Source organism: Tachysurus vachellii, chromosome 23, assembly GCF_030014155.1.
Source record: "Tachysurus vachellii isolate PV-2020 chromosome 23, HZAU_Pvac_v1, whole genome shotgun sequence".
NCBI classification, from domain to species: Eukaryota; Metazoa; Chordata; class Actinopteri; order Siluriformes; family Bagridae; genus Tachysurus; species Tachysurus vachellii.
In genome coordinates this window covers 808,338-833,337 of record NC_083482.1, presented here as the reverse complement: position 1 = coordinate 833,337, position 25,000 = coordinate 808,338, and the positions used below count along the sequence as shown (strand labels likewise).

Genomic DNA, 25,000 nt, shown 5'->3' with positions numbered 1-25,000 from the left:
GGAGTCAGACAGACAGAGGGACAGAGAGTCTGATGGGAGTCAGACAGACAGAGGGACAGAGAGTCTGATGGGGAGTCAGACAGACAGAGGGACAGGGAGTCTGATGGGGAGTCAGACAGACAGAGGGACAGAGAGTCTGATGGGAGTCAGACAGACAGAGGGACAGAGAGTCTGATGGGGAGTCAGACAGACAGAGGGACAGAGAGTCTGATGGGAGTCAGACAGACAGAGGGACAGAGAGTCTGATGGGGAGTCAGACAGACAGAGGGACAGGGAGTCTGATGGGGAGTCAGACAGACAGAGGGACAGAGAGTCTGATGGGAGTCAGACAGACAGAGGGACAGGGAGTCTGATGGGGAGTCAGACAGACAGAGGGACAGAGAGTCTGATGGGAGTCAGACAGACAGAGGGACAGAGAGTCTGATGGGGAGTCAGACAGACAGAGGGACAGAGAGTCTGATGGGGAGTCAGACAGACAGAGGGACAGAGAGTCTGATGGGGAGTCAGACAGACAGAGGGACAGGGAGTCTGATGGGGAGTCAGACAGACAGAGGGACAGAGAGTCTGATGGGAGTCAGACAGACAGAGGGACAGAGAGTCTGATGGGGAGTCAGACAGACAGAGGGACAGAGAGTCTGATGGGGAGTCAGACAGACAGAGGGACAGAGAGTCTGATGGGGAGTCAGACAGACAGAGGGACAGAGAGTCTGATGGGGAGTCAGACAGACAGAGGGACAGAGAGTCTGATGGGGAGTCAGACAGACAGAGGGAGCACAGGCAGATGGACATCAACAGTCAAACTGATAGATCAACAGACAGATAGAGACAGACATGGACTGAGAGACAGACTCATGGAGAGATAGACATATAGATGGTCACAGACAGACAGATGGTGTTCAGGTGTGTGTGTGTGTGTGTGTGTGTGTGTTTGTTATCAGATGGACGGCGTGAGGTTCCTCTGGATAAGGAGTTCTTTGTGGGATTTGGGAAGACGATTCTCAGACCAGAAGAGATTGTGCTGTCTGTTTTTATTCCGCTTTCCAGAAAGGTGGTGTTTAAATACAGCACGACTAAATACTTCACTTTTTATTTATCTCACTGGTGTTTGTTGCTTTAACTTCTTTAGTGATGTCACACAGTTCACTGTACCAGGTGATAGTGGTGATATCTCACAGTAATAATTTAATCTACACTAAAGTGAATGAAAGTGTTTATTAGGTTCATGTTGATTCCAGATGTTAGCCTTCACATCTGTGTTCCATGTCAGGGTGAGGTGGTGTGTTCGTTCCGTAACGCTCCCCGTAAAGACAACGCTCTGGCCACGGTGAGCGCCGGCATGCGGGTGTGGTTTAATCACGGCTCAGACGTGGTGAAAGACATGAGTGTGTATTATGGAGGAGTCGGATCACACACACTCAGTGCAGAAAACACCACGTGTCACGTCATTGGCAGGTAAACACACACACTCTGTGACGACAACATGAAGAACCTTATTTATAGAGCAGGCAGGAACTCGTGCACTTTTTAATAATCCATGTTTACTGCTTATATCCTTATATTAGCTGTTGATTTTTACGCAGGTCTTGGACTGAGGCGACGTTAAGTGATGCGTACACGGCGCTGCTTGATGATGTCACACTCGGAGCATCAGCTCCTGGGGGGAAGGTGGTGTTCCGCAGATCTCTGACCCTCAGCATGTTCTTCAGGTTCTACCTACACGTCCTGCAGCACCTCCGAGACCAAGTACACCTTCACAATCTCATCTAGCCTACTGAGCATAACCCCCCCCAACAAGATATCATAAGATATCAAGTTATTAAATTTGTGTGTGATTGTGTGTGTGATTGTGTGTGTGATTGTGTGTGTGATTGTGTGTGTGGTTGTGTGTGTGATTGTGTGTGTGATTGTGTGTGTGTGATTGTGTGGTGTGTGTGATTGTGTGATTGTGTGTGTGATTGTGTGTGTGTGTGTGTGTGTGTGATTGTGTGTGTTTGATTGTGTGGTGTGTGTGTGTGTTTGATTGTGTGTGTGTGTGTGTGTGTTTGATTGTGTGTGTGTGTGTTTGATTGTGTGGTGTGTGTGTGTGTTTGATTGTGTGGTGTGTGTGTGTTTGATTGTGTGGTGTGTGTGTGTGTTTGATTGTGTGGTGTGTGTGTGTGTTTGATTGTGTGGTGTGTGTGTGTGTTTGATTGTGTGGTGTGTGTGTGTGTTTGATTGTATTGTGTGTGTGTTTGATTGTATTGTGTGTGTGTTTGATTGTATTGTGTGTGTGTGATTGTGTGTGTGTGTGATTGTGTGTGTGTGTGATTGTGTGTGTGTGTGATTGTGTGGTGTGTGTGATTGTGTGGTGTGTGTGAGTGTGTGATTGTGTGATTGTGTGGTGTGTGGTGTGTGTGTGTGTGTGATTGTGTGTGATTGTGTTGTGTGTGCGATTGTGTGTGTGTCTGTGATTGTGTGTGTGTGTGTGTCTGTGTGTGTGTGTGATTTGGAAGAATGTGATTCATAGTGAAATCCCTAAACATGAGCTGAGTGCAGTGGAGCCGCTGCCCAACTTTATTCAACCCGGATTCCAGGAGTTCCAGGTGTGCAAATAATCAGTAAGGACACATAAATGTGAATATTGCTTTATATGTGTGTCGTTACTTATATATTTGTGTGTGTGTGTGTGTGTGTGTGTGTGTGTAGGCTGTGTCAGAAGGGGACTGTGTGGGTCAGGCGTTGCCTCACCTCTCGTCTGTCTCACATGCTACAGGAGAGGCCGTGTACTGTGATGACATTCCACACACACATGGAGAACTCTTCCTCTCTGTCGTCACCAGCACCAGAGCACACGCAAAGATCACGTAAAATAACAACCTCACACACACACACACACACACACGCCAAGATCACGTAAAAAAACAACCTCACACATACACACACACACACACACACACACACTAAGATCAGGTAAAAAAAACACCTTACAAACACACACACATGGCAAGATCACGTAAAAAACAACCTCACCCACACACACAAACACACACACGAACACACACATCGTCAACGTGAATTGTATATATCATTTCAGCCATATTGATGTGGGCGGAGCTCTGGCGATGGTGGGCGTGGTCGATGTGATCACTGCTCAGGACATCCCCGGCAGGAGATCAGTGTCTTTCACAGGGATGGAGGAGGAGCTTCTGGCAGAAGACCAGGTTGTAAAATAAACCTCATTTCATGAACATTTATCATGTATAAACTTCTAATAACCTGATTTTATAAAGTAGTGCAAGTATTTACTTCTGTACCTGTTCTCAGGTGACGTGTGTGGGTCACATGATCTGTGCTGTTGTTGCTGATACCAAGCAGCACGCTAAACTGGCTGCGTCGTCTATAAAGGTCACCTATGAGGATCTGAAGGACCCGATCTTCACTGTACAGGTCAGTCGTTTCCTCACCTGCCTCCTTTTCCTCCTTCTATTCTCTCTATCAAAGTGAAGATCAAAAAGATTAAAAAAATCTCCTGAAGATGTGGAAAGTTTAGTTACACTGGAGACTCCACCCATAAAGTGAACACACACACACACACAGCAGTGAACACACACAGCAGTGAACACACACACACACACACAGCAGTGAACACACACACACACACACACAGCAGTGAACACACACACAGCAGTGAACACACACACACCATGAACACACACCCGGAGCAGTGGGCAGCCATTTATGCTGCGGTGCCCGGGGAGCAGTTGGGGGGGTTCAGTGCCTTGCTCAAGGGCACCTCAGTCGTGGTATTGCCGGCCCGAGACTCGAACCCACAACCTTAGGGTTAGGAGTCAGACTCTCTAATCATTAGGCCACGACTTCCCCATAAATGTTAAACATCTCCTGACCCTGGAGAAAACTTCACCATGCCAGTGTTTCTTTTAATATGTTGATATAGAAACAACAAAGTATTAATAATTAGTGTGTGTGTGTGTGTGTGTGTGTGTGTGTGTGTGTGTGTGTGTGTGTGTGTGTGTGTGTGTTGGATGCAGGAAGCTGTGGAGAAGAGCTCTTTCTTTCCTCCTCAGAGAGAGATTCATAAAGGAGACGTAGCCTCAGCCCTTCAGGAGACAGACCACATTTACGAAGGTCACATTTCACTTCCTTTATTAAAAATCACCTAGATTTAGTAAACAACTTCTCAGCAGGTATGAAACACTTACAGCATCTCACAAGCTACCTGGTTCCAGAGACAGCTCTCGTTAGCTAGGTTCTGCTGTAAATCACTATTTCCCAGTTGCCTAGTAACAAGATTTTTACTAATTGATGTATGTTCAGGAGAGCTGCGTGTGGGAGGACAGGAACATTTCTACATGGAGACACAGAGCATGCTGGTCATTCCTGTAGGAGAGGAGAAGGAGATGAAGGTCTATGTGTCTACACAACACCCAACATGTGTTCAGGTACACACACACACTACACAACCCCTGACCATATAAGTGCTTTTTGTTTAAATGTTTTAATCTGCTCCTGTAGATGGCGGTAGCAGACACTCTGGGTGTCTCGGCTAATCGTGTGTCCTGCCACGTGAAACGTGTCGGTGGGGCGTTTGGGGGTAAAGTGACCAAGACGACTGTGCTGGCGTGTATCACTGCAGTGGCTGCGTGGAAGTGAGTTCAGTTCAGGTGTTAATGCAGCAGCAGAGCGCTGGTGTGAGTTCACGAGTAATGAGGAACATTTAGGGTTAAAGCTGATTACAGATCAGTGTGTTTAATAATATGGACACTACAAAATCTCCCATTACCTGGACAGGTGTCATATCTGTTTTTGTGATTTAATGACTGTGTGTGTGTGTGTGTTGTGGTGTCTGTTGTGGTGTGTGTGTGTGTGTGTGTGTGTGTGTGTGTGTGGTGTGTGTGTGTGTGTGTGGTGTGTGTGTGTGTGTGTGTGTGTGTGTGTGTGGTTTGTGTGTGTTTTGTGTGTGGTGTGTGTGTGTGTGTGTGTGTGTGTGTGTGTGTGTGTGTGTGTGGTGTGTGTGTGGTGTGTGTGTGTGTGTGGTGTGTGTGGTGTGTGTGTGGTGTGTGTGTGTGTGTGGTGTGTGTGTGTGTGTGGTGTGTGTGTGTGTGGTGTGTGTGTGTGTGTGTGTGTGTGTGTGTGTGTGTGTGTGTGTGTGTGTGTGTTTGTTTGCAGAACCGAGAAGCCTGTTCGCTGTGTTTTGGACAGAGGAGAGGACATGCTGATCACAGGAGGACGTCACCCAGTTATTGGGAGCTACAAGGTCAGATCTTAATCTCTGTCTGTCTCTCTCTCTCTCTCTCTCTCTCTCTCTCTCTCTCTCACACACACACACACACACACACACACACACACACACACACAGTGTACGTAATGTGTATTGTGAGCGCACTTTGTGTGTGTATCAGGTGGGCTTCATGAATGATGGAAGAATCACTGCAGCTGATGTTCAATATTATGCCAACGCAGGCAACACACCTGATGAGTCCCCACTGGTGAGATCTATCTATCTATCTATCTATCTATCTATCTATCTATCTATCTATCTATCTATCAGTTTGTACATTTATCTCTGGCTTTATTATCTCTGCTCTCTCTCTCTCTCTCTCTCTCTCTCTCTCTCTCCCTCTCTCTCTCTCTCTCTCTCCCTCTCTCTCTCTCTCTCTCTCTCTGTCTCTCTCTGTCTCTCTCTCTCTGTCTCTCTCTCTCTGTCTCTCTGTCTCTCTCTCTCTCTCACCCTCTCTCTCACCCTCTCTCTCTCTCTCTCTCTCTCTCTCTCTCTCTCTCTCTCTCTCTCAGGTAGCAGAGAAGATTCTGCTCCACATTGATGCTGCGTATAACATCCCAAATCTCCGGGGTCGTTCATCAGCCTGCAGGACTAACCTGCCCTCCAACACAGCGTTCCGGGGGTTCGGTGTTCCCCAGACTATGGTGGTCATAGAAAACATGATCAACGATGTGGCCATGACGCTTGGCCGGCCAGCCGAAGAGGTCAGAGGTCGACTGACATACGGTGTCATAATAGGGTGTCATTAGTTTTCTAAAGCAGCATTTAATGACATAAGACAGAAGAATCTTTGTATCCATGCTTCAACCTTTCATTTCTTACATGCTGCTTGTCGTTTTTGTGAGACAGATCCGTGAAAAGAACATGTATAAGGACGTGTCCCTCACACACTATAAGATGGAGTTTGACCCAGAGAACCTGCAGCGGTGTTGGGAGCAGTGTAAGGAGAGAGCTGACATCACTCACAGGAGAGAGAACATCACTCGCTTCAACCTGCAGCACCGCTGGAGAAAGAGAGGCCTCGCCATCGTACCCATCAAATACGGCATCGGCTTCGCTGAGGGATTCCTCAACCAGGTGTGTGTGTGTGTGTCTGTGTATGTGTATGTGTGTGTGTGCAATATGCACGTTTTTCACATCAAACAAACTAACAAACAAGTAAATAAATACATTTTCACACTGGTGTCCATTAACGTGTACATAATGAGCATGTCCACTAGGGGGCAGTACAACACATCCGCACTGCACAGAAAAACTACACCAGGTTACGTATGTAACCCGGTTCCCTGAGAAGGGAACGAGACGCTGCGTCAGTGCTGACGCTATGGGAATGCTTCTTTGAGGAAGTTGTGTCTGAAGCTCTGTGTGCACACACGCCATTTTAATGGCTCGGAAAGGACACGTGACGGAGTAATTACTCGCCAGTAAGTCCATATAAGGGCATCTACGTCACACTGCTCCAGCTTCTATTTGTCGGAAGGAAGCGCGAACGGACGCCCGGGGCGTGGCCAGCAACGCAGCGTCTCGTTCCCTTCTCAGGGAACCGGGTTACATACGTAACCTGGTGTAGTTCCCTTTCGAGGGAACTCGACGCTGCGTCAGTGCTGACGCTATGGGAACGCCAATACCCACGCCGCCACGCACCGGTCGATGACTGTGCCAGAGGCCGTGAAAGAGCACGAGCAAACTGCCAACAGCACATCACAGGCCCCGCAGTACCTGGGACCCTGGAGTGGGGTCCAAGTCCAGGTCATAGAATCTGATAAAGGTGTGCGGAGAGGACCATCCTGCCGCAGCACAAATATCTTCAATGGGGACACCCCTGGCCAAAGCACTGGATGAGGCGATACCCCTAGTGGAGTGGGCCCTGATGCCGAGAGGTGAGGCCTGACCGCGCACCTCATAGGCCTGAGTAATGGCCTCCACCACCCAGTGGGCCAGGCGCTGTTTGGAAACCGGATTACCCCTATTCCGGCCCCCAAAACAGACGAAAAGGGTGGAGGAGTTACGCCACGAGCTAGAGCGGTGGACGTAAGTCCTCAGGGCCCTTACCGGGCAAAGCAAATGCAGCCTCCCCTGTTCCGCCGACTCATGGGGCGGGGGACAGTAGGCCTGCAGGATGATTGGACAACCCGCCATCCTTGGCACCTTAGGGACATAACCCGGCCTGGGGTGCAGGATAGCCTTGGACATGCCGGGGGAAAATTCCAGGCAGGTGGGGGCAATCGACAAAGCCTGCAAATCACCGACTCTCCTGAGAGAGGCCAAGGCTAGAAGCAGAGCCGACTTCAGGGTCAGAAACTTCTCGGAGGCTGACTCCATGGGCTCAAAGGGGGCTTCCACCAACCCCTCCAGGACCACAGAGAGGTCCCAGGAAGGAAGGCGTGGTCTAGAGGAAGGCCTCAGCCGCCTGACACCACGCAAAAAGCGAGAGACCAAAGGGTGCCTACCCAAGGAGGCTCCAAGGACAGGTTCGTGGTTCGCAGCGACCGCGGCCACGTACACCTTTAGAGTAGACGGGGACAGGCCCCGAGAAAAGCAAGACTGCAGGAACTCCAGCACTGTACCAACCGGGCAGTGAACTGGATCCTGAGAGTGCTCGTCACACCAGAGGCGAAAAAGCCTCCACTTCAGAGCATACAGCCTCCTAGTGGAGGGAGCCCTAGCATTCAGCAGAGTCTCTGTCACCTCAGTCGAGAGGCCTGCGTCTAGGAGCTGGTCCCCCTCAGGGGCCAGACCCAAAGCTTCCACATCTCGGGGCGGGGGTGAAGAATTGCCCCCTGCGCCTGAGAGAGGAGATCCCTCCTGACGGGAACCTCCCATGGAGTGCCGTTCAGGAGGGAGACTAGGTCCGTGAACCATACTCGAGAGGGCCAACGAGGGGCAACTAGGAGAAGGTTGACCTGGTCGTGGCGCACTCTGGCTAGGACTTGCGGGAGCAGAGCTACCGGGGGAAAGGCGTACAGACGGAGACTCGGCCACGTCCATACCAGGGCATCCAGGCCCAACGGGGCCGGATGAGAGAGGGAGAACCACAGCGGACAGTGGGTCGACTCCTCGGAGGCGAACAAATCCACTTCCGCCCGGCCGAAAATCCGCCAGATTCGCTCCACCACATGGGGGTGAAGCCGCCACTCCCCGGGCCTCAGCACCTGCCTCGACAGGAAGTCTGCCTCCCGATTCACACGCCCTGGGATAAAAACCGCTCTCAGCGAAAGAAACCTGGTCTCTGCCCAGAGCAGAATCTGCCGCGCCAACCTGAACAGGGGGCGTGAACGCAGACCGCCCTGATGATTGATATAGGACACCACCGCGGTGCTGTCTGTCCGCACCAGGACATGGCAGCCCTTGAGGTGTGGGAGAAAGTGTTTCAACGCTAGAAACACAGCCCTCATCTCCAGACAATTTATGTGCCACGAGAGACAGGGGCCCTCCCATAGACCCTGGGCCGGGCGGCCATCTAAAGCCGCGCCCCAGCCCGAGAGCGAGGCGTCCGTCGAAAGAGTCCTGCGACGGTGACACGCCCCTAGAATGGGACCCAAGGCCAAGAACCGGGGTCTTTTCCACAGAAGAAGGGTACGAAGCCCACGGCGCGTAACCCGTATAACCCTGAGGGGACGTCTGCGAGGATGAAAGCCCGCACCCCTGAGCCAGAACTGGAACGGCCTCATATGAAGCAGACCCAAAGGGATAACGTTGGCTGCTGCTGACATGAGGCCGAGCACCCTCTGTGCCTCGGCGACAGAGAGGCCGCGTCCCAGCCGAATAGCTTTCACTGCTGCCAAGATGGAGGCCACCCGAGCGGGAGACAGATGTGCCCGCATCGTGGTGGAATCCCAAACTACCCCCAGAAAGGTGGTTCTCTGAGAGGGAGCAAGCACACACTTTCCTGGGTTCAGCCTGAGGCCTAAGGACCTCATGTGGGCAAGCACAGCATCTCGATGACTGGCTGCCATAGCCTCGGACTGGGCCAGAATGAGCCAGTCGTCGAGGTAATTCAGTACACGGATGCCCTGGAGACGCAACGGTGCCAGGGCAGCATCCATGCACTTCGTAAACGTACGGGGTGAAAGGGCTAGGCCAAAAGGAAGGACACGATACTGGTACGCTTCGCCCCCGAAAGCGAACCTGAGGAACTTCCTGTGTTCTGGCAGAATGCTTATGTGAAAATAAGCATCTTTGAGGTCGATCGTCACAAACCAGTCCTCGGATCTGATCTGGGACACGATCACCTTGAGCGTGAGCATCTCGAACTTGTAGGTCCTCAGAGTACAGTTCAGAGCCCGCAGGTCCAAAATCGGACGCAGCCCCCCGTCCTTCTTGGGAACAACAAAATATCGGCTGTAAAAGCCGGAGTCCTGCTCTGGGAGGGGAACATGCTCTATGGCCCCTTTCTCCAGAAGCGAGCAGAGTTCCTCTTGGAGGAACACCGCCTGGTGCCCGCCCACGATCGTGGGCAACATGCCCTGGAAGCCCGGGGGGCGGGAGGAAAACTGGATCCTGTACCCTCTTTCTACAGTGTCCAGGACCCACTGCGACACCCCTGGCAGAAGTTTCCACGCTGCCAGGCTGCCTGACAGAGGCAACAGCCTCGCGCAGACCTCCCGGGTGCCCTGAAACAGCACACTGGCAGGCGCTAACCCGGGAAGATCCGTACACAAACGGGGAGCCGAGACAGGCCCCACTGCCCCCCGAAACGACAAAGACGGCGGGGCAGGCAGTAGGGGGGGCGTTCCTGAATAGGATGCCCCCAGGAGCCCCCGCCCACGGGCATCAGGACTCCTTTGGGGCTCGCCTGGCTGAAATAACGGACCTAAGGTCCCCTCTCCCCTGACGGGTCTGGGCCCGGGTACGCTGACCGGCCTCCCTAGTCCTAGACGGGGGGGCACGGGCCGCTACACTAACCTTTTTCACTGCCCTAAGCGAACTAGAAGGGGGCAGGGAGTGGCTAGATGAAGGCCCAGGCTGCTCGCCGCGGCGAGGGAGAAACTCCCTGAATGCCGCCGATTGGCGTTTCACCTCCTGGTGTCTGTCGACGACAGTATTCACTGCGTCGCCAAACAAACCCAGGGGCGACACCGGGGCGTCCAGGAGAAAGGACTTATCCTTGTCCTTTATGCCGGTTAAATTAAGCCACAGGTGCCTCTCCGTGGCAACTAGCGCAGCCATTGAACGGCCTATGGAGCGGGCCGTCTGCTTCGTGGCACGGAGTGCAAGGTCAGTGGCCCGGCGGAGCTCAGATATCGCCTGAGGTCCCAATTCCTCCCTCCCATCAAGCTCTGCCAGCAGGTCAGCCTGGTAGGCCTGCAAAACGGCCATGGTGTGCAGAGCCGCACCTGCCTGGCCTGCCGCTGTATAAGCCTTACCTACAAGGGCTGAGGTGGTCCTACAGGGCTTGGAGGGAAGGGCAGGTCTCCTCCATGCGGGCGATGCAGGCGAGAGATAGCCCGCGAGCGTCTCTTCAACCCTAGGCATCGCCCCATAGCCATGGCTTTCAAGCCCTATGATGGCTGAATAATCAGACATGGCCGGAGAAAAAACACGCGCCGCAAATGGATTCTTCCAGGACCTCGACACCTCAGCATGGAGGTCAGGAAAAAAAGGCAGTCGCCTGCGTGCAGGTGGCCTGCGGCCTGAAGTCAGAAAGCGGTCATCTAACTTAGAGCGGGCGACACTAACTTCCTCTTCAGGCCAATCCAAATTCAGCCTACCCACGGCGCGTGACACCACTTCGAGGAGCTCCTCGAACGTGACTGACTGCTCTCTCTCATTCGGCTTTACCGAGGGGGAAAGCACGTCCCCGCCCACATCGAGCTCCTCAGAGCCCGACGCGGAAAGCAGCATGCCCTCTTCCGGGTCGGGAGAAATCGCAGTGCGAGCTCCCGAAACCGAAACTGAGCGAACGGAGTCAGGGGAGAGGGCAAGAGAAAGGGAAACACCCGTCTCTTGCTCCGCCTCCGCTAACTCGACCTGCGAACCCCATGATCGGAGCCGCCGCGCCGCCTCGGCGGACGCAGGACCCGAACCACGAGGCGCAGCTGATTGCTTGGAAAACACAGCCAGGCGGGATCGGAGAGTGCGCAGAGGGAAATCCTCACAATGCACGCAGCCGGCTCCCTCGAGAGCCGACCGCGCATGCTCCTCTCCCAAACACACAACACAAAGAGAATGCGAGTCGTCCCCCGTGATAAAGCGGGGGCACGGATGCACGCATTGCTTAAAGTGCTTGGACTGTAACATAATTATGTCCTCGCCTAGCTTTCCCTATTTTTTTTTTTTCCCTGCACTTGACAGACAGTGACAAACGACACACATACACAGAGCGCTTCCTGAAGACAAAGAAAGCTGGAGCAGTGTGACGTAGATGCCCTTATATGGACTTACTGGCGAGTAATTACTCCGTCACGTGTCCTTTCCGAGCCATTAAAATGGCGTGTGTGCACACAGAGCTTCAGACACAACTTCCTCAAAGAAGCATTCCCATAGCGTCAGCACTGACGCAGCGTCGAGTTCCCTCGAAAGGGAACTACAAATGAAGCTGCAGTTGAATTTTTACTGGAGAGAAAAAAGAAACAAAAACAGAAATATAGAATTAACTGTTCAAAATGTACTTTTTATTATACTGTACTGTTATTTAAGATAATACTATTAATGACAGAAAGAATAAATAACAGTATAAACTGTGTGTGTGTGTGTGTGTGTGTGAGCAGGCTGCTGCACTGGTACACATCTACAAGGATGGATCAGTATTAATAAGTCACGGTGGGACTGAGATGGGTCAGGGCTTACACACCAAAGTCCAACAGGTTCTTCCTCTTTCAACCTATCAACTAATCCCTGCTTAGATTTGTACATTTAAAAAACTTTTTAATTAATGACAGAAAGAATAAAATAACAGTATAAACTGTGTGTGTGTGTGTGTGCATGTGTGCGTGCACGTGTTTGTGCGTGTGTGTACGTGTGTAGGTGGCGAGTCGAGAGCTGAATATCCCGCTGTCTCTGATCCACATTTCTGAGACGTGTACGAGCTCCGTGCCAAACACGTGTCCATCTGCTGCGTCATTCGGCACTGACGCTAACGGAATGGCTGTCAGGGTAACACACACACATACACACACACACACACACACACACAATAATTCATAGTTTATTAGTCATTGAATGTATCTTTATTTTATTCCATTTATAAAACACTGAAATATTTGCGATTACATGGTTTCTATATGATTTAATTCTACACACAGTGCTGTGATGAACATGACACAATGTCACAGTGGGGAGCTTCGTCTCCTCGCACTCACACCTCCACCCTGAGCTGTTACTGTCTGTACTCAGTGTTTTTCAGCATCAGTCTGTGTGTGTGTGTGTGTGTGTGTGTGTGTGTGTGTTGTGTTTTCAGGATGCGTGTCAAACTCTGTACAAGCGTCTAGAGCCGATGAGACAGATGACCCCCGAGGGCCCGTGGCAGAGCTGGGTAACGTCACATGAAGGAGATGATAAATGAAAAAAGATGCAACACTGTTTTAGTGTCATGATGATTCATTTGGTTTTGGTTTGTAGATTAAAAGAGCATTCTTGGAGAAAATCAGCCTGTCAGCTACTGGATTCTACAGGTGTACACACACACACACACACACACACACACACACTGTGTATAAAGGTTATTAAAGTATAATGTTTAAATTATTTAAATTCTGTATGAAATATTTAACCTTTTACTGGAAACACTTTTATTTCAATCTTTTTATTGAGGAAATATCACAAACAGTCATGTTTGTTATTTTAAAACACAATAAAACAGTAAGTAAAGAAAGAAAGAAAAAAGGCATGTACAGGAGACACAAAACACGCAATAAAAAATAAAAATAAAATAAAAAAATAAAAATATATATATAAGTAGGGGAGGGAGGCAGAATCAATCACATTGTGATTCCATGAAAGAGCCCCATTTTTCAGTGTTACCCCTGGATGAAAACTTTATCTTTTCCAGTTTAAGCAATGACATCACATTCTGGAGCCACACAGAAACTGAAGGTGTTTTAGAGGCTTTCCAGCGAAGTAAAATGCACCGTCTAGCCACAAGTGACGTAAATGCCAATATATCAGCCTGAGCAGGGTCAGTTAACACGGAGTTAACACGGAGTTAACACGGAGTTAACACGGAGTTAACCGGGAGCCCAAATACAGCTAAGAGAGGATCCATACTGTATGAACCTGAATTCTAAGAACTTTAGAGAGAATCGTGGAATACTGGCTCCAGAAGTTGTGAAGTCTCGGGCAGGAGAAAATCATGTGACCAAGATTACACGGAGTACCATGACACCGCTCACACTGATCGGTTATCTGTGGATAGATTTTGGATAAACGAGACCGTGAATAATGAACCCTGTATAATACCTTAAACTGAATTAGTTGCAACCTTGCACAGGATCTGCTGGAGCGAACACATGATATTGCCTTTTCCCATCGCTGATCTGAAAAAGTTATTCCTAGCTCTTGTTCCCAAGACCTCTGAATTTTAGCTGTTGAATAGGCGTCTAAATCCATTAACTCTTTATATATTATTGATCTAATAGATTTCTTGTTGGACTTAAGAGACAGCAGCTCTTCCTAAAGTTGAGTATTAGGAAGTGAAGGATGGGAAGGGAAGAGAGATGAAGCACAGTGACTGGAAACACTTTTGCGAGACTGTTTTGTCATGAGAGTGTGTAAAGGTTGTAAAGGTCTGATCCTGTGTCACGTGTCAGAGGTCACGATACAGGAATGGACTGGGAGAAACAGGAGGGACGACCGTACGCCTACTTTACCTGTGGAGCCTGCTGCAGTGAGGTGGAGCTCGACTGTCTGTCAGGAGAATACAGGGTCTCGCTCTCTCTCACTCACACACACACACACACACACACACACACGAACACAATGCATAAAATAACACACATTTGCCTGTAACATAAATAAAATGATTGTGTGTGTGGTGTTATACAGACTATAAGGACAGACCTTGTTATCGACATCGGGAGGAGTTTAAACCCCTCTATTGATATTGGCCAGGTAACACACACACTCACACACACACAAACACACTCTCACACACACACACACTCTCTCTCACTCACTCACACACACACACACACACACTCTTACTCTCACACACACACACTCTCATGCACACACTCACTCACACATACCTCCATATCACCATATGGTTCTGTATAACAGTACATTGTGTGTGTGTCAGATTGAGGGAGCCTTTATTCAGGGTCTGGGCCTTTACACGATGGAGGAGCTGCACTATTCCCCCTCAGGGGTTCTTTACACTCGAGGTCCGGCTCAGTATAAGATCCCGGCTGTGTGTGACGTCCCACTGCAGTTTAAAGTTTATCTGCTGTCTGGATCTGAAAACCCGCACGCCATCTACTCCTCCAAGGTACTCCAGAAACACTTGAGCTTTGCAGCCACAGTACAAAACCACAGACACAGTTGTTTTAGGTCAAAGGTGACAAATAATTTCTCCAAGCACATAAAATGACCTGAACTTCATCTCCGTAACACACAGATATTTATGGATTCTGCTTTCAGTCAGTCTGGTGGTAATGGTGTTGTGTTTCAGGGTATCGGAGAACCTACACTCTTCCTGGGAAGCTCTGTGTTCTACGCTATAAAGGATGCTGTAATGGCGGCACGGAAGGATGTGGGTTTAACCGGACCTTTCACCTTAGACAGCCCTGCTACTCCAGAACGAGTCTGCCTCGCATGCAACACACACTTCACACAGATGGTACAAACACACACAGAAAACTCTGTGTTATTAATAATTTCAGCTCCACTGAAGTGTTCTGTCTCTGTCCTGTTCATACTGTATGTGTTTGACATTTAAATAAAGTGCTCGAACCTGTGCTCATTTCTACACAACTCCAACACACACACAGACACAGACACACACACACACACGACTCTGAGTGGTTTTTTTCTGATTCTGTTTTTTGTTTCTAGATTCCAGACACAGGAAGTGGATCACCACAGCCGTGGGCTCTGCAGCTACCTTGATTCTCAGATCACCTTTCTGATCAATTTATTACATCACTGTAACCACTAAATATCAGATCTTCATATATACCAAAGGAATTGACTAAATAAATTATTAAATTTGTTAATTAGATATTTTGCCCAGCTGTCGATTTTAGGGCATTAACATAAAATGTTGACATGATCGAAGCATTGCGCTATACTTTGTTGTACCTAATTTGAGTCTGAGAGATAGACGTGATTGAGATTGAGTCTGAGAGATAGACATGATTGAGATTGAGTCTGAGAGATAGACATGATTGAGATTGAGTCTGAGAGATAGACGTGATTGAGATTGAGTCTGAGAGATAGACGTGATTGAGATTGAGTCTGAGAGATAGACGTGATTGAGATTGAGTCTGAGAGATAGACGTGATTGAGATTGAGTCTGAGAGATAGACGTGATTGAGATTGAGTCTGAGAGATAGACATGATTGAGATTGAGTCTGAGATAGACATGATTGAGGTTGTCTGAGATAGATAGACATGATTGAGATTGAGTCTGAGATAGATAGATCTGATTGAGTTTGAGTCTGAGAGATAGATCTGATTGAGATTGAGTGTGAGATAGATCTGATTAAGATTGAGCCTGAGATAGATCTAATTGAGATTGAGTCTGAGATAGATCTAATTGAGATTGAGTCTGAGATAGATCTGAGATCCAGATGAGGTGTAAGGTGCTGATCTACTGGAAAATAACTGGATTTATTTATTAGACGTATGTGCTGAACAGTCAAATCTTGCTAAATGTGACATCTTACAAACAGGTCTATAAATAATGATTATTCAGTTATTGATCAATCAGATTCGAGTCGATTCTATTAGACATCATTATCACATATCATGTACTATTATTGAGCGAGTACATAAGTGCTATATAAACCAAGCTAATAAAGCTATGTACATTATATTTGATGATTAAAATAATAAACTTTTTTGTTCCGTTCTATTTTTATTTGTAATTTTATTATTTTGAAACTTTTATTCTTTTTCAGATTTCCTTACAAATGAAACATTAAATATTTGCTATTATATTAGGTGCTAAATTGGATTGTGGATGATGATGTCTATAAAAACATCATAATTTAAATAAAATCTTAAATATTATGAACAGTAAAGAGTTAAAGCACAGACTCCATTACTGAGAAATCATAGCTCGCCTCAGGCGTGATTACAATAGAATAGTCAACCGTGTTAGATTAAGGGGGGTGTCGCATTCAACAAATGGACTTTCCGTGTTATGATACATGATTCGTTTTACATATTTTAACCTCGTGACGGGACCTAAAATCGGAGAATATCAAAATACTCTTTAAAAGATTTTCTATTTTACATCTCGAGTAAAAGTCAAATAAAAAATAAAACATGATCACCCCCCCCCGCTTCCCTCTAACACATGGACTGGTCCGCATTTTTTATGCAGCCTGCGCATGCGCATCACTCTCACGCGTTCTCTGAGGGGATTTTGTCAGAAGGGTTCGGAACTGCTTTGTGTCGCTTTGTTTGTTGGTTCCAAGACCGTTTTAATTTGAATTCATTTCGGTGAGTTTTACTCCGTATTACACAGACACTGTGTGTTAGATTAATGTATGACAACGAAGTGTGTGCGGCGGCTGTAAGATGGCGGATAAATCTGTCTTTTTTTTTATAGGTTAAGGCGTTAGCTGTCTGTTGCTAATTCGTTAGCTTGTCTGTTGCTAACGTGTTAGCTAATAGGCTTCGGTAAAGAAATACGTGTTTATTTGACCGCCCTTATTAATGTTATGTGAGTTAATGTAGAGAACAGGTCGGTGTCCGTGCGGTTGTTGTGACAGAGCCTGGTGAAGCGGCCCGTGTCACTCAGCCGGATTTAGGCCTCCGTTCAGCTGCAGCTTTGTTACAACGCGTCCGAACGGAACTGCGCATGCGCCGTGTGCAGCTAGCGGCGGAAACCGTTTAATATAAACGCACGTTTTAATCCCGTGTTGTGTGTTTAATGTTTTCACCTATTTGTGACGTCGCTGAGCTTTTTACAACATTCTGCTTTAATATAACGGTTAGAAATATCAAAACGAGTGCGTGTTAGCGGGGTAGCACTCAGCGGAAGTGATGTCACGTGATCCGACAAACGAACTGTCCCTTCTTATTAAATTCTTTTATTTATGATTTTAGGTTTTATGTCTGCTGTGTATTACTGTAATCAACAGTAATGTGTTAAACAGTTGTTGAGACCTAAATGACACTTTAAAATGGTGACCTGATGGATGACGTCTGTGGGGTTTAATGTGGGGATGGAGGAGTGGGGTTAGGTGTGTGGGGGGTTTAATGTGGGGATAGGTGTGTGGGGGTGGGGAGGAGTGGGGTTTAATATGGGGATGGAGGAGTGGGGTTAGGGGTGTGGGGGGTTTAATGTGGGGGAGTTAGAGACGAGTGGGGGTTGATGTTTGGGGGGAATTTACGGATAAATACTGTCCATAACTGTTAGTCTTCTTTCAGATTGTCCACCTGAGAGCGCTCATGCTGGATGTAGAGAAATGCATTTAATTAACATGATGAATAAGTTTTATTTACTCTGACTTGGTCGTGTGTGCGTACGTTTTTGACGTACGTTTTTGAAGATGCCGTTGTTATAAATCACAATCATGATAGTGTGATGTTCAGTCTCCTTTGATCAGTGACACCCCCCCCCCCTTTCTTATTCCCTTCACTAGGTGTCTTTTATGAATAATCAAAAGCAGCAAAAGCCAACGCTAACCGGCCAGCGTTTTAAAACACGGAAAAGAGGTGCGTCTCCGTTTGTTGGGTTTCATTTTTACCTTTTTTTTTTTCGTAGCGACTCTGTCGTGATTGACCGTTTCACTGTTCGTTCTCAATAGATGAAAAGGAGAGATTTGACCCTACTCAGTTTCAAGAAAGTATCGTGCAAGGCTTGAACCAAACTGGCACTGATTTGGACGCGGTTGCGAAGTTCCTCGATGCCTCTGGCGCTAAGCTCGACTATCGCCGGTATGCAGAGACGCTCTTCGACATCCTGGTGGCCGGTGGAATGCTGGGTAAAGAACCTTGCACGTTACTTCTGTTCTGCTTCCTGCTTTCTATCAGTAGCTCCACTTGACTACTCGTTACTTTGCCGACACATTAAATGCAAATTTGAATTCATTTTATTCCTCTGTAGCTCCAGGTGGGACTCTTTCTGATGACATGACTCGTACCGAGTACTGTCTCTTCACGGCAAATGAAGACCTGGAGACAATGCAAGCTTATGCTCAGGTAATTACAGGCAGATCACGATTTTTTTTTTTTATAATGCTCTACTATTACTTTATCGTTTCTATGGTAACGGCTTGTTCCTGGGAACTCGTACAGCAGATGCTCCACACCCACAGATTAAGAGAATCGCTGTTTTCTGTAAGGAGAGATGTTCCACGTTGAATGTGTTTTATAAAAGGGGAGCTGGGTGTCATTGAGTAATGTAGATCGATTGACAGGTGGCTGTGGGAGAGGGGAGATGTGTTCTGTCCTTTAGCACCTTTGTCATCATGCACGTTATGGTTACAGAAGTTTACAGACCTTGTACTCTAGACTTCATCTGGTTGGTCTGTCTGATTTTACTTTGAGTAACATTGAGTCTGGAGAGGAAATAACGAGTTGTGGAACTTTATCAGTTGCTTTTTGTTTGCCTTGTTTTGACATCTGTATCAGATCTGTAATAGTTTAAGTGTCCTCATTTGTTGTAATACATGTGTTTTTTGTGTGTAGGTTTTTAACAAGCTGATCAGGCGGTACAAGTACTTGGAGAAAGGGTTTGAGGAAGAGATAAAGAAGGTGAGATGTTTGACTTGTTCTCTAGCCCTTTTTTACACTGTTATCAAGTTAAACATGTCTAATGTTCCTGAACTTTTTGTTTTGGATCAATGCGGTAAATCTTGGTGTAACTTCTATCTTCAGTGCAGAGGAGATGATGAATGTCTGTCTGCTCTAATCACATCATACAGAAGTAGAGAATACTTTGTTTGCTACGGGCACTGACACTAACACACTACTTTTTCCCCTCCCTCTAGCTGCTGCTGTTTTTAAAAGGCTTCACAGAGTCTGAGCGTAACAAGCTGGCCATGCTGACTGGCATCCTGTTGGCCAATGGGAATATATCAGCTTCCATCCTGAGCAGCCTCTTCAACGAGAACCTGGTCAAAGAAGGTAACCAGAGCAACTGTTGGTGTCGAACACAGCAGGCTTTGTGATGTGTAAACTTGTGTAAATGGCCTTCGGTTCTAACAGGAATTCTGCATTTTATTATTTATTGAGATGTAGAGAAATATTTTTAACTGAATTATAACAGATTACAATCTCCCAGAACTTAATGTCCTGATACTTCAGGGCACTACTTCTGTTTCAAAGAAACCAATGTTCACTCCTTATTGAGGGGATTCTAAATAATTAAGTGCACAATGTAGTAACCAGATTCACTGCTTGCGGTCAGTGTCTAATTGCTGTGTTTTAGAGTCTACAGATCATGATCTCCTCCATCACAGTGACTGTACACCTTTTCATCCACGCTAGTTGTAAGAGGCAACGTGTTTGAGTAAAATCAAACAAATGGTTTTGATTATAATTGTTTTACAGGCGTTTCTGCTGCCTTCGCCGTCAAACTGTTTAAATCTTGGATCAATGAGAAGGACATCAACTCGGTCGCTGGCAGTCTGCGTAAAGTCGGCATGGACAACAGGCTGATGGTAAAGTTTGCACACTGCTTCGGGGGGGGGGATGTGTTGTAGATTTACTAATGTTTAACCATCAACATAAGAACCCTGAGAGAACAGAACTGTGCTTTTGTGTGAACGTTGAGTTATCTACTCAGAAAAGTGAGCTGTGATGTCATCACAGTAAAGATGTGATGCACTCAGACATGCCATTGTGACCGATGAATGTTTTGAGCGTCATGTTCATGAAAAACCTGAGTGAAACTGGTGGATTTAAATGTGCAGGAGAGTTTTGGGTTGTGAATGTCACCTTGGTGTGAGGTTAGTGCTTTGATGCAGAATGCAAATGTGCCAGAAGCCTAACCATAACCTGGTCCTTAGATGCTCACCTTACTACTTATTTATAGCTCTTTGCTTTCACTGTGCATGTCTGATCTGTCTGGAATTTATTTTTTATTTTTTTATTAAACAGGAGCTCTTTCCGGCTAACAAGCGGAGCTGCGAGCACTTCTCCAAATACTTCACAGATGCCGGTCTGAAGGAGCTCTCTGATTTTGCTCGCAATCAGCAGTCCATCGGCGCTCGCAAGGAGCTGCAGAAAGAGCTGCAAGAGCAGATGGCACGTGGAGAGACCCTCAAAGATGTGAGTAATTCATCGCACTCGTTCTGTACTGATCTGCGTAGGAACGCTCTGTTTGGGGTTGCAGGCGTTTAGTGTTCACTCCGTCCCTCTGTCACACCGCAGATGATCGGATACGTGCGCGAGGAGATGAAGAAGACCAGTATCTCTGAGCAGACTATGATCGGCATCGTATGGACGAGTGTCATGAGCTCCGTGGAGTGGAACAAGAAAGAGGAGCTCGTCACAGAACAAGCCATCAAACACTTGAAGGTACGAGAACTACGAGCTTGTTTTTGTGTTTCTTTGGAAACGGCTCATTCACGGGGACAGACTTGTGACGTCTGACTTTCCTTGTGCTTGTTTGCAGCAATACAGCCCGCTGCTGAACGCCTTCACGACACAAGGCCTGTCTGAACTCACTCTGCTCCTGAAGATCCAGGAGTACTGCTACGACAACATCCACTTCATGAAGGCCTTCCAAAAGATTGTGGTGCTGCTCTACAAAGGTGTGTGTTGTCCAGCTGCAGAGTGAGAAGTGAAGATGCTTTGTGAAGGCACAGATCTTTAGTTTATTGCTCTTTCTGGTGTTCTTTAAGCTTAAGTGAAGCTCTGAGCTCCTTGTGTACACACTGCAGTTCTACCTCATGCCTCAAAAACATTGACTGATTTTTTTTTTGTGGTGTTCAGCTGACGTTCTGAGTGAGGAAGCCATTCTGAAGTGGTACACAGAAGGGCAGTTGGCCAAGGGCAAGAGTGTCTTCCTGGAGCAAATGAAGAAGTTTGTGGAGTGGCTGAAGAATGCAGAGGAAGGTAATGTAGTGTACACACACACACACACACACAAGCATGCATGGTGCAGTTTAGCTCTGACCTTCATCCTCACCATGAACCCTGAACATCACTCTGACTGCTGTGGTGATACTGTTTTTATAAAAGTACTGGATGAGTGACTAACTTGCATGTCTAATCTAGTGGTGGTTTTATTTATGTATTTATATCTGCTCCATCCTGCACATGTAATAAATGAGGGTTTTGTTTGTTTCAGAGTCTGAATCTGATGAGGAGGAGGGAGACTGAGATGCTTCAGCCACTGCTGAACTAGCAGAATGTTTGTTACAAAAAGTTTTACTTTAATCCCTTCTACCAAATTTTCACTTTTTTTATTTTTATTCTACATTCTTGCCCCTCCTCAAAATCATAACACTTTAGATGTCATTTAAGGGCTTTGTAATGGTTACTTTTAACAGATTTGTTTTTGTATCTGATCTTAAGGTTTACACTAAACACAGATCGTGATTTGGCCAACCAGATTTATTTTATTTTTCTTTCCCTTTTGTAATTTCTTTTTGTAGTTACACGATCACTCTCTCAAATTTTACATTCCTTATTTTTTTTTTTTTGCCTCATTTGACTGAATACGAGTTAAAACCTCACCATCATGACTGTGGATTGGACCCATGAGTGAAAGGTGACCCTGTTAAAGCCCTGACTCTCTGTAAAAACATCACTAGCTTCAACTAGTCTTCAGCTAGTTGTCCTTTCAAAGACACCCGACTTTGTCTGCTTTTGATTTTCTCAGATTTCTTTAATCCTGTTGACTTTTTTTAAAGAAATAAAAATGAGAAATTAAAGTGCCTCTTAAATAGTCTTGTTTTTTTTTATTTTTTTAAATGTTAGAGTCACATGATCTCTTATCCGGAAGATTGAGCATCATGTGGCTTTATTTTTCTGAGAGAAAGCATTTGTCCCTCAGCTAGTATAGTCTTCTGGCTTCATTAACCCTCTTGTTTGTATCTCCTTCCTAAAGCTTAATGATCTGTAGTCACATGACGTGTAACAGACTGTTGCTCACCGTCATGGGTGGAGCTGCACACAGCGACTCTCTTTAGTCTGAGACTGAATCCCTGATCGATGCTGATCACTGACACAGAACAGGAAGTAGCTTTTAACTTCACACGGTCAGTGTTCTAGCAGCCATACAGAGTCTTTCCATCAGCAGCAACTTTTTCTCCAATTATTTAAGACTCAATGCAGCTTGTTATTAAACTCCTGTTTTGATAGTGTTTAGTTGTAGCTTTACATGTGATGGTGCAATGTGCTGCTATTGGAGACTTTCCTTCGTGTTAAGCTTCTAGTCACAGTTCAGTAACGGGTTTTAAATGCGTTTGTCCCGTTGTACGTGTGGTGCCCTGGAAAATACGGATCAGTGTGAGTGCATTAATATTAACCCCTATAATCAACACACGACCACTGGACTAATCCTGTACTGGTTCCAAATCAGGGGTTTCTCACTTTAACACCCCCCCCCCCCCTCCAAATGTAAAACGATCACACCGACTACAAAGTTCATTTATTGTACAAAAAATACATTATTGTTCAATAGCAGCTTTCTGATGCTCATGTGCAAAGGTTCAAAGTTCAAGTAGGTTGAGGTTTAAACACTCCCTGCTGAGCTCATTAGAGGTAGGCCAACACACACACACACACACACACGTTTCTTTACACACTGTGCAAACGACAGTAGTGATCTGTGTTTGTACATATCAGGGGAAAAGGACTGCGGTGATGACGGGTTTCACTGCAACAGGACCTCGACGTGCAAAGTGTGAAAGTAAACATCCTGACGATTCACTGGGTTGAGGAGCGTCTCATGTTCAATAACCTGATGTAGCGTTTATCGTGTAGCTTTAAAAACTTCAGTGTAAACAAAGGTCAAAAGGTCACTGTGTGACTCCTGAGAGCATGGTTTTCATCATTAAGTGGGCGTTACCCACAATGCACTGCACCGTCTCTACATTATTTATACACAGGTTTACCAGGACGAAGCTGAAACAAACTTCGTGTCTGTATAAAGGAATAGTGAGATTCTGATTTACTGAAGTTCAGGATTTTTTCAATTCAAAAGTTTCAATTCATCAATTTTTTGGACTCTGCTACTTTTTCCATTACAGCTTTAACCTTTTGCCTTCAGGCTGCATTCTGTATAAACGACCACTCTTTTCACAGATTGGTGTAAAATCGTCCAATATGGCAACCCGAATCATTGTCGTCTACTGACAGCAACCGCTGCAGCACACAAGGGCTTGGGTTACTGTCATGTGGCACATGAGGGATATACACACACACACACACACACACACACACACACACACACACACGGTGGTGTTTTTTTAAGAAGAAGCTCGTCCAGGCTTCTGAAATAACCCTTTGCCAGGTGCTGCTTTTACACAAGGCTCCAGTTACATTCACCATGAAACACAAGGGCAAACACACACACACACACACGTTTGTAAACGCAGGGGGAAAAGTGCATCTCATCATGGGTCTTTTCTTCCTCTGTCTGTCCTCGTTTTTGGAGGTTTTGAAAGAAAATATACAGCAAGGCTTCTGTCCATTTGAGGTGAATTTAAAGTCTTTACATGTAAACATGAAGCTGCTCGAGCAGGACGAGGATTCTCACACACCTGGATTCTCGCTGGCTCGAATCTGTGAACGACACACACACACACACATCATTTGCGTATGTACTCATACAAACATCAAGTCTACATTAAGATGTGTTCGTCTCTCCAGAGAAGGTGGAGGATGAAATTTTTCTCTTTAAAACCTGGAGAATTGTGTTTGTGTGAAAGCACCTGGTGTCGCTCTCACGTGACAGGATGAGAGTGTAAACTGTTAACTGTCTAAGTAAATTGTGGATGGTTCCTCGAGGCTCATTCTTTGGTCTGCTGTTGTTTTTGTTTTCTATGTGACTCGTTATTCTGAAGCTAGTCGTTGGTTTTCGCTTCTCTGCTGCTGACACTCAGTTATAAATATCTGCTAGACCAAATCACCAGGTTAGCAAGTTGTCTTAGCAACATTAAACACTACACGTCCCATGACTTTCTCACACTCGGCCTGAAGCTGCCTGATTACAACCATCCTCACGTAACCCATAATATCTCTGGAATATTGCCAAGATAAAAGGAACATGCTGTCCATAAGCAAAACAGAGAAGTTAGTTCATGCACTTCACGTAACTTCTAGATTACATTACTAGACTCAAAGCTGGACGTCAATCACCAAACCTCAGAAAGTCCGTAATGCAGCAGCTAGAGTTCAATTAAAGCACACCAAATGCACGAGCTTCTACTCCTGCCCTCTGGAGCGTTAAAACTCCTCCATCCAGAGGCTCACATGCTCCTTGTGAGTTCTAGGTCACAAGGTCCTACTCAAACCAACGTCTGTCTCTCAAAATTCTGCTTAGTTTATCCTGAGACCAGAAGAATCCTTCTCTGGCCTTCATGAGACACAAGATTCTACTCCAGCCCTCTGGAGTGCTCAAGCCCCTGCTTTGGCCAATCAGAGACTAACAAACTC

General features: G+C 46.7%; 2 protein-coding genes across 3 annotated transcripts in view; one reads left to right on the top strand and one right to left on the bottom strand.

Moving 5' to 3' along the window:
* Positions 1-22,284, top strand: part of LOC132838856 (eIF5-mimic protein 2-A) — a 29,188-nt gene extending 6,904 nt beyond the window's left edge. Inside the window, exons 13-36 of one of the 2 annotated variants that reach the window (XM_060859469.1) lie at positions 939-1,048; positions 1,268-1,452; positions 1,581-1,743; positions 2,493-2,582; positions 2,686-2,843; positions 3,074-3,200; positions 3,304-3,426; positions 4,029-4,125; positions 4,315-4,439; positions 4,513-4,646; positions 5,167-5,254; positions 5,400-5,486; positions 5,791-5,982; positions 6,128-6,355; positions 11,989-12,084; positions 12,245-12,373; positions 12,678-12,752; positions 12,839-12,891; positions 14,026-14,140; positions 14,261-14,326; positions 14,514-14,702; positions 14,886-15,053; positions 15,269-16,882; positions 18,031-18,106. In XM_060859469.1, the coding sequence (XP_060715452.1) occupies positions 939-1,048; positions 1,268-1,452; positions 1,581-1,743; positions 2,493-2,582; positions 2,686-2,843; positions 3,074-3,200; positions 3,304-3,426; positions 4,029-4,125; positions 4,315-4,439; positions 4,513-4,646; positions 5,167-5,254; positions 5,400-5,486; positions 5,791-5,982; positions 6,128-6,355; positions 11,989-12,084; positions 12,245-12,373; positions 12,678-12,752; positions 12,839-12,891; positions 14,026-14,140; positions 14,261-14,326; positions 14,514-14,702; positions 14,886-15,053; positions 15,269-15,322 (2,852 nt within the window). In that variant the 3' untranslated portion in view covers positions 15,323-16,882; positions 18,031-18,106. Of the gene's footprint in view, positions 1-938; positions 1,049-1,267; positions 1,453-1,580; positions 1,744-2,492; positions 2,583-2,685; positions 2,844-3,073; positions 3,201-3,303; positions 3,427-4,028; positions 4,126-4,314; positions 4,440-4,512; positions 4,647-5,166; positions 5,255-5,399; positions 5,487-5,790; positions 5,983-6,127; positions 6,356-11,988; positions 12,085-12,244; positions 12,374-12,677; positions 12,753-12,838; positions 12,892-14,025; positions 14,141-14,260; positions 14,327-14,513; positions 14,703-14,885; positions 15,054-15,268; positions 16,883-18,030; positions 18,107-18,195; positions 18,373-18,494; positions 18,590-19,078; positions 19,145-19,380; positions 19,517-19,942; positions 20,053-20,491; positions 20,663-20,764; positions 20,912-21,008; positions 21,148-21,328; positions 21,452-21,686 lie in introns of those variants that run through there. The other variant, XM_060859471.1, reaches the window with a different exon arrangement.
* Positions 22,285-22,974: 690 nt separating this feature from the next.
* Positions 22,975-25,000, bottom strand: part of si:ch211-246m6.4 (transcription factor 15) — a 3,552-nt gene continuing 1,526 nt past the window's right edge. Inside the window, exon 2 of the mRNA XM_060859473.1 lies at positions 22,975-24,127. Within this exon, the coding sequence (XP_060715456.1) occupies positions 24,098-24,127 (30 nt within the window). The 3' untranslated portion in view covers positions 22,975-24,097. The remainder of the gene's footprint in view (positions 24,128-25,000) is intronic.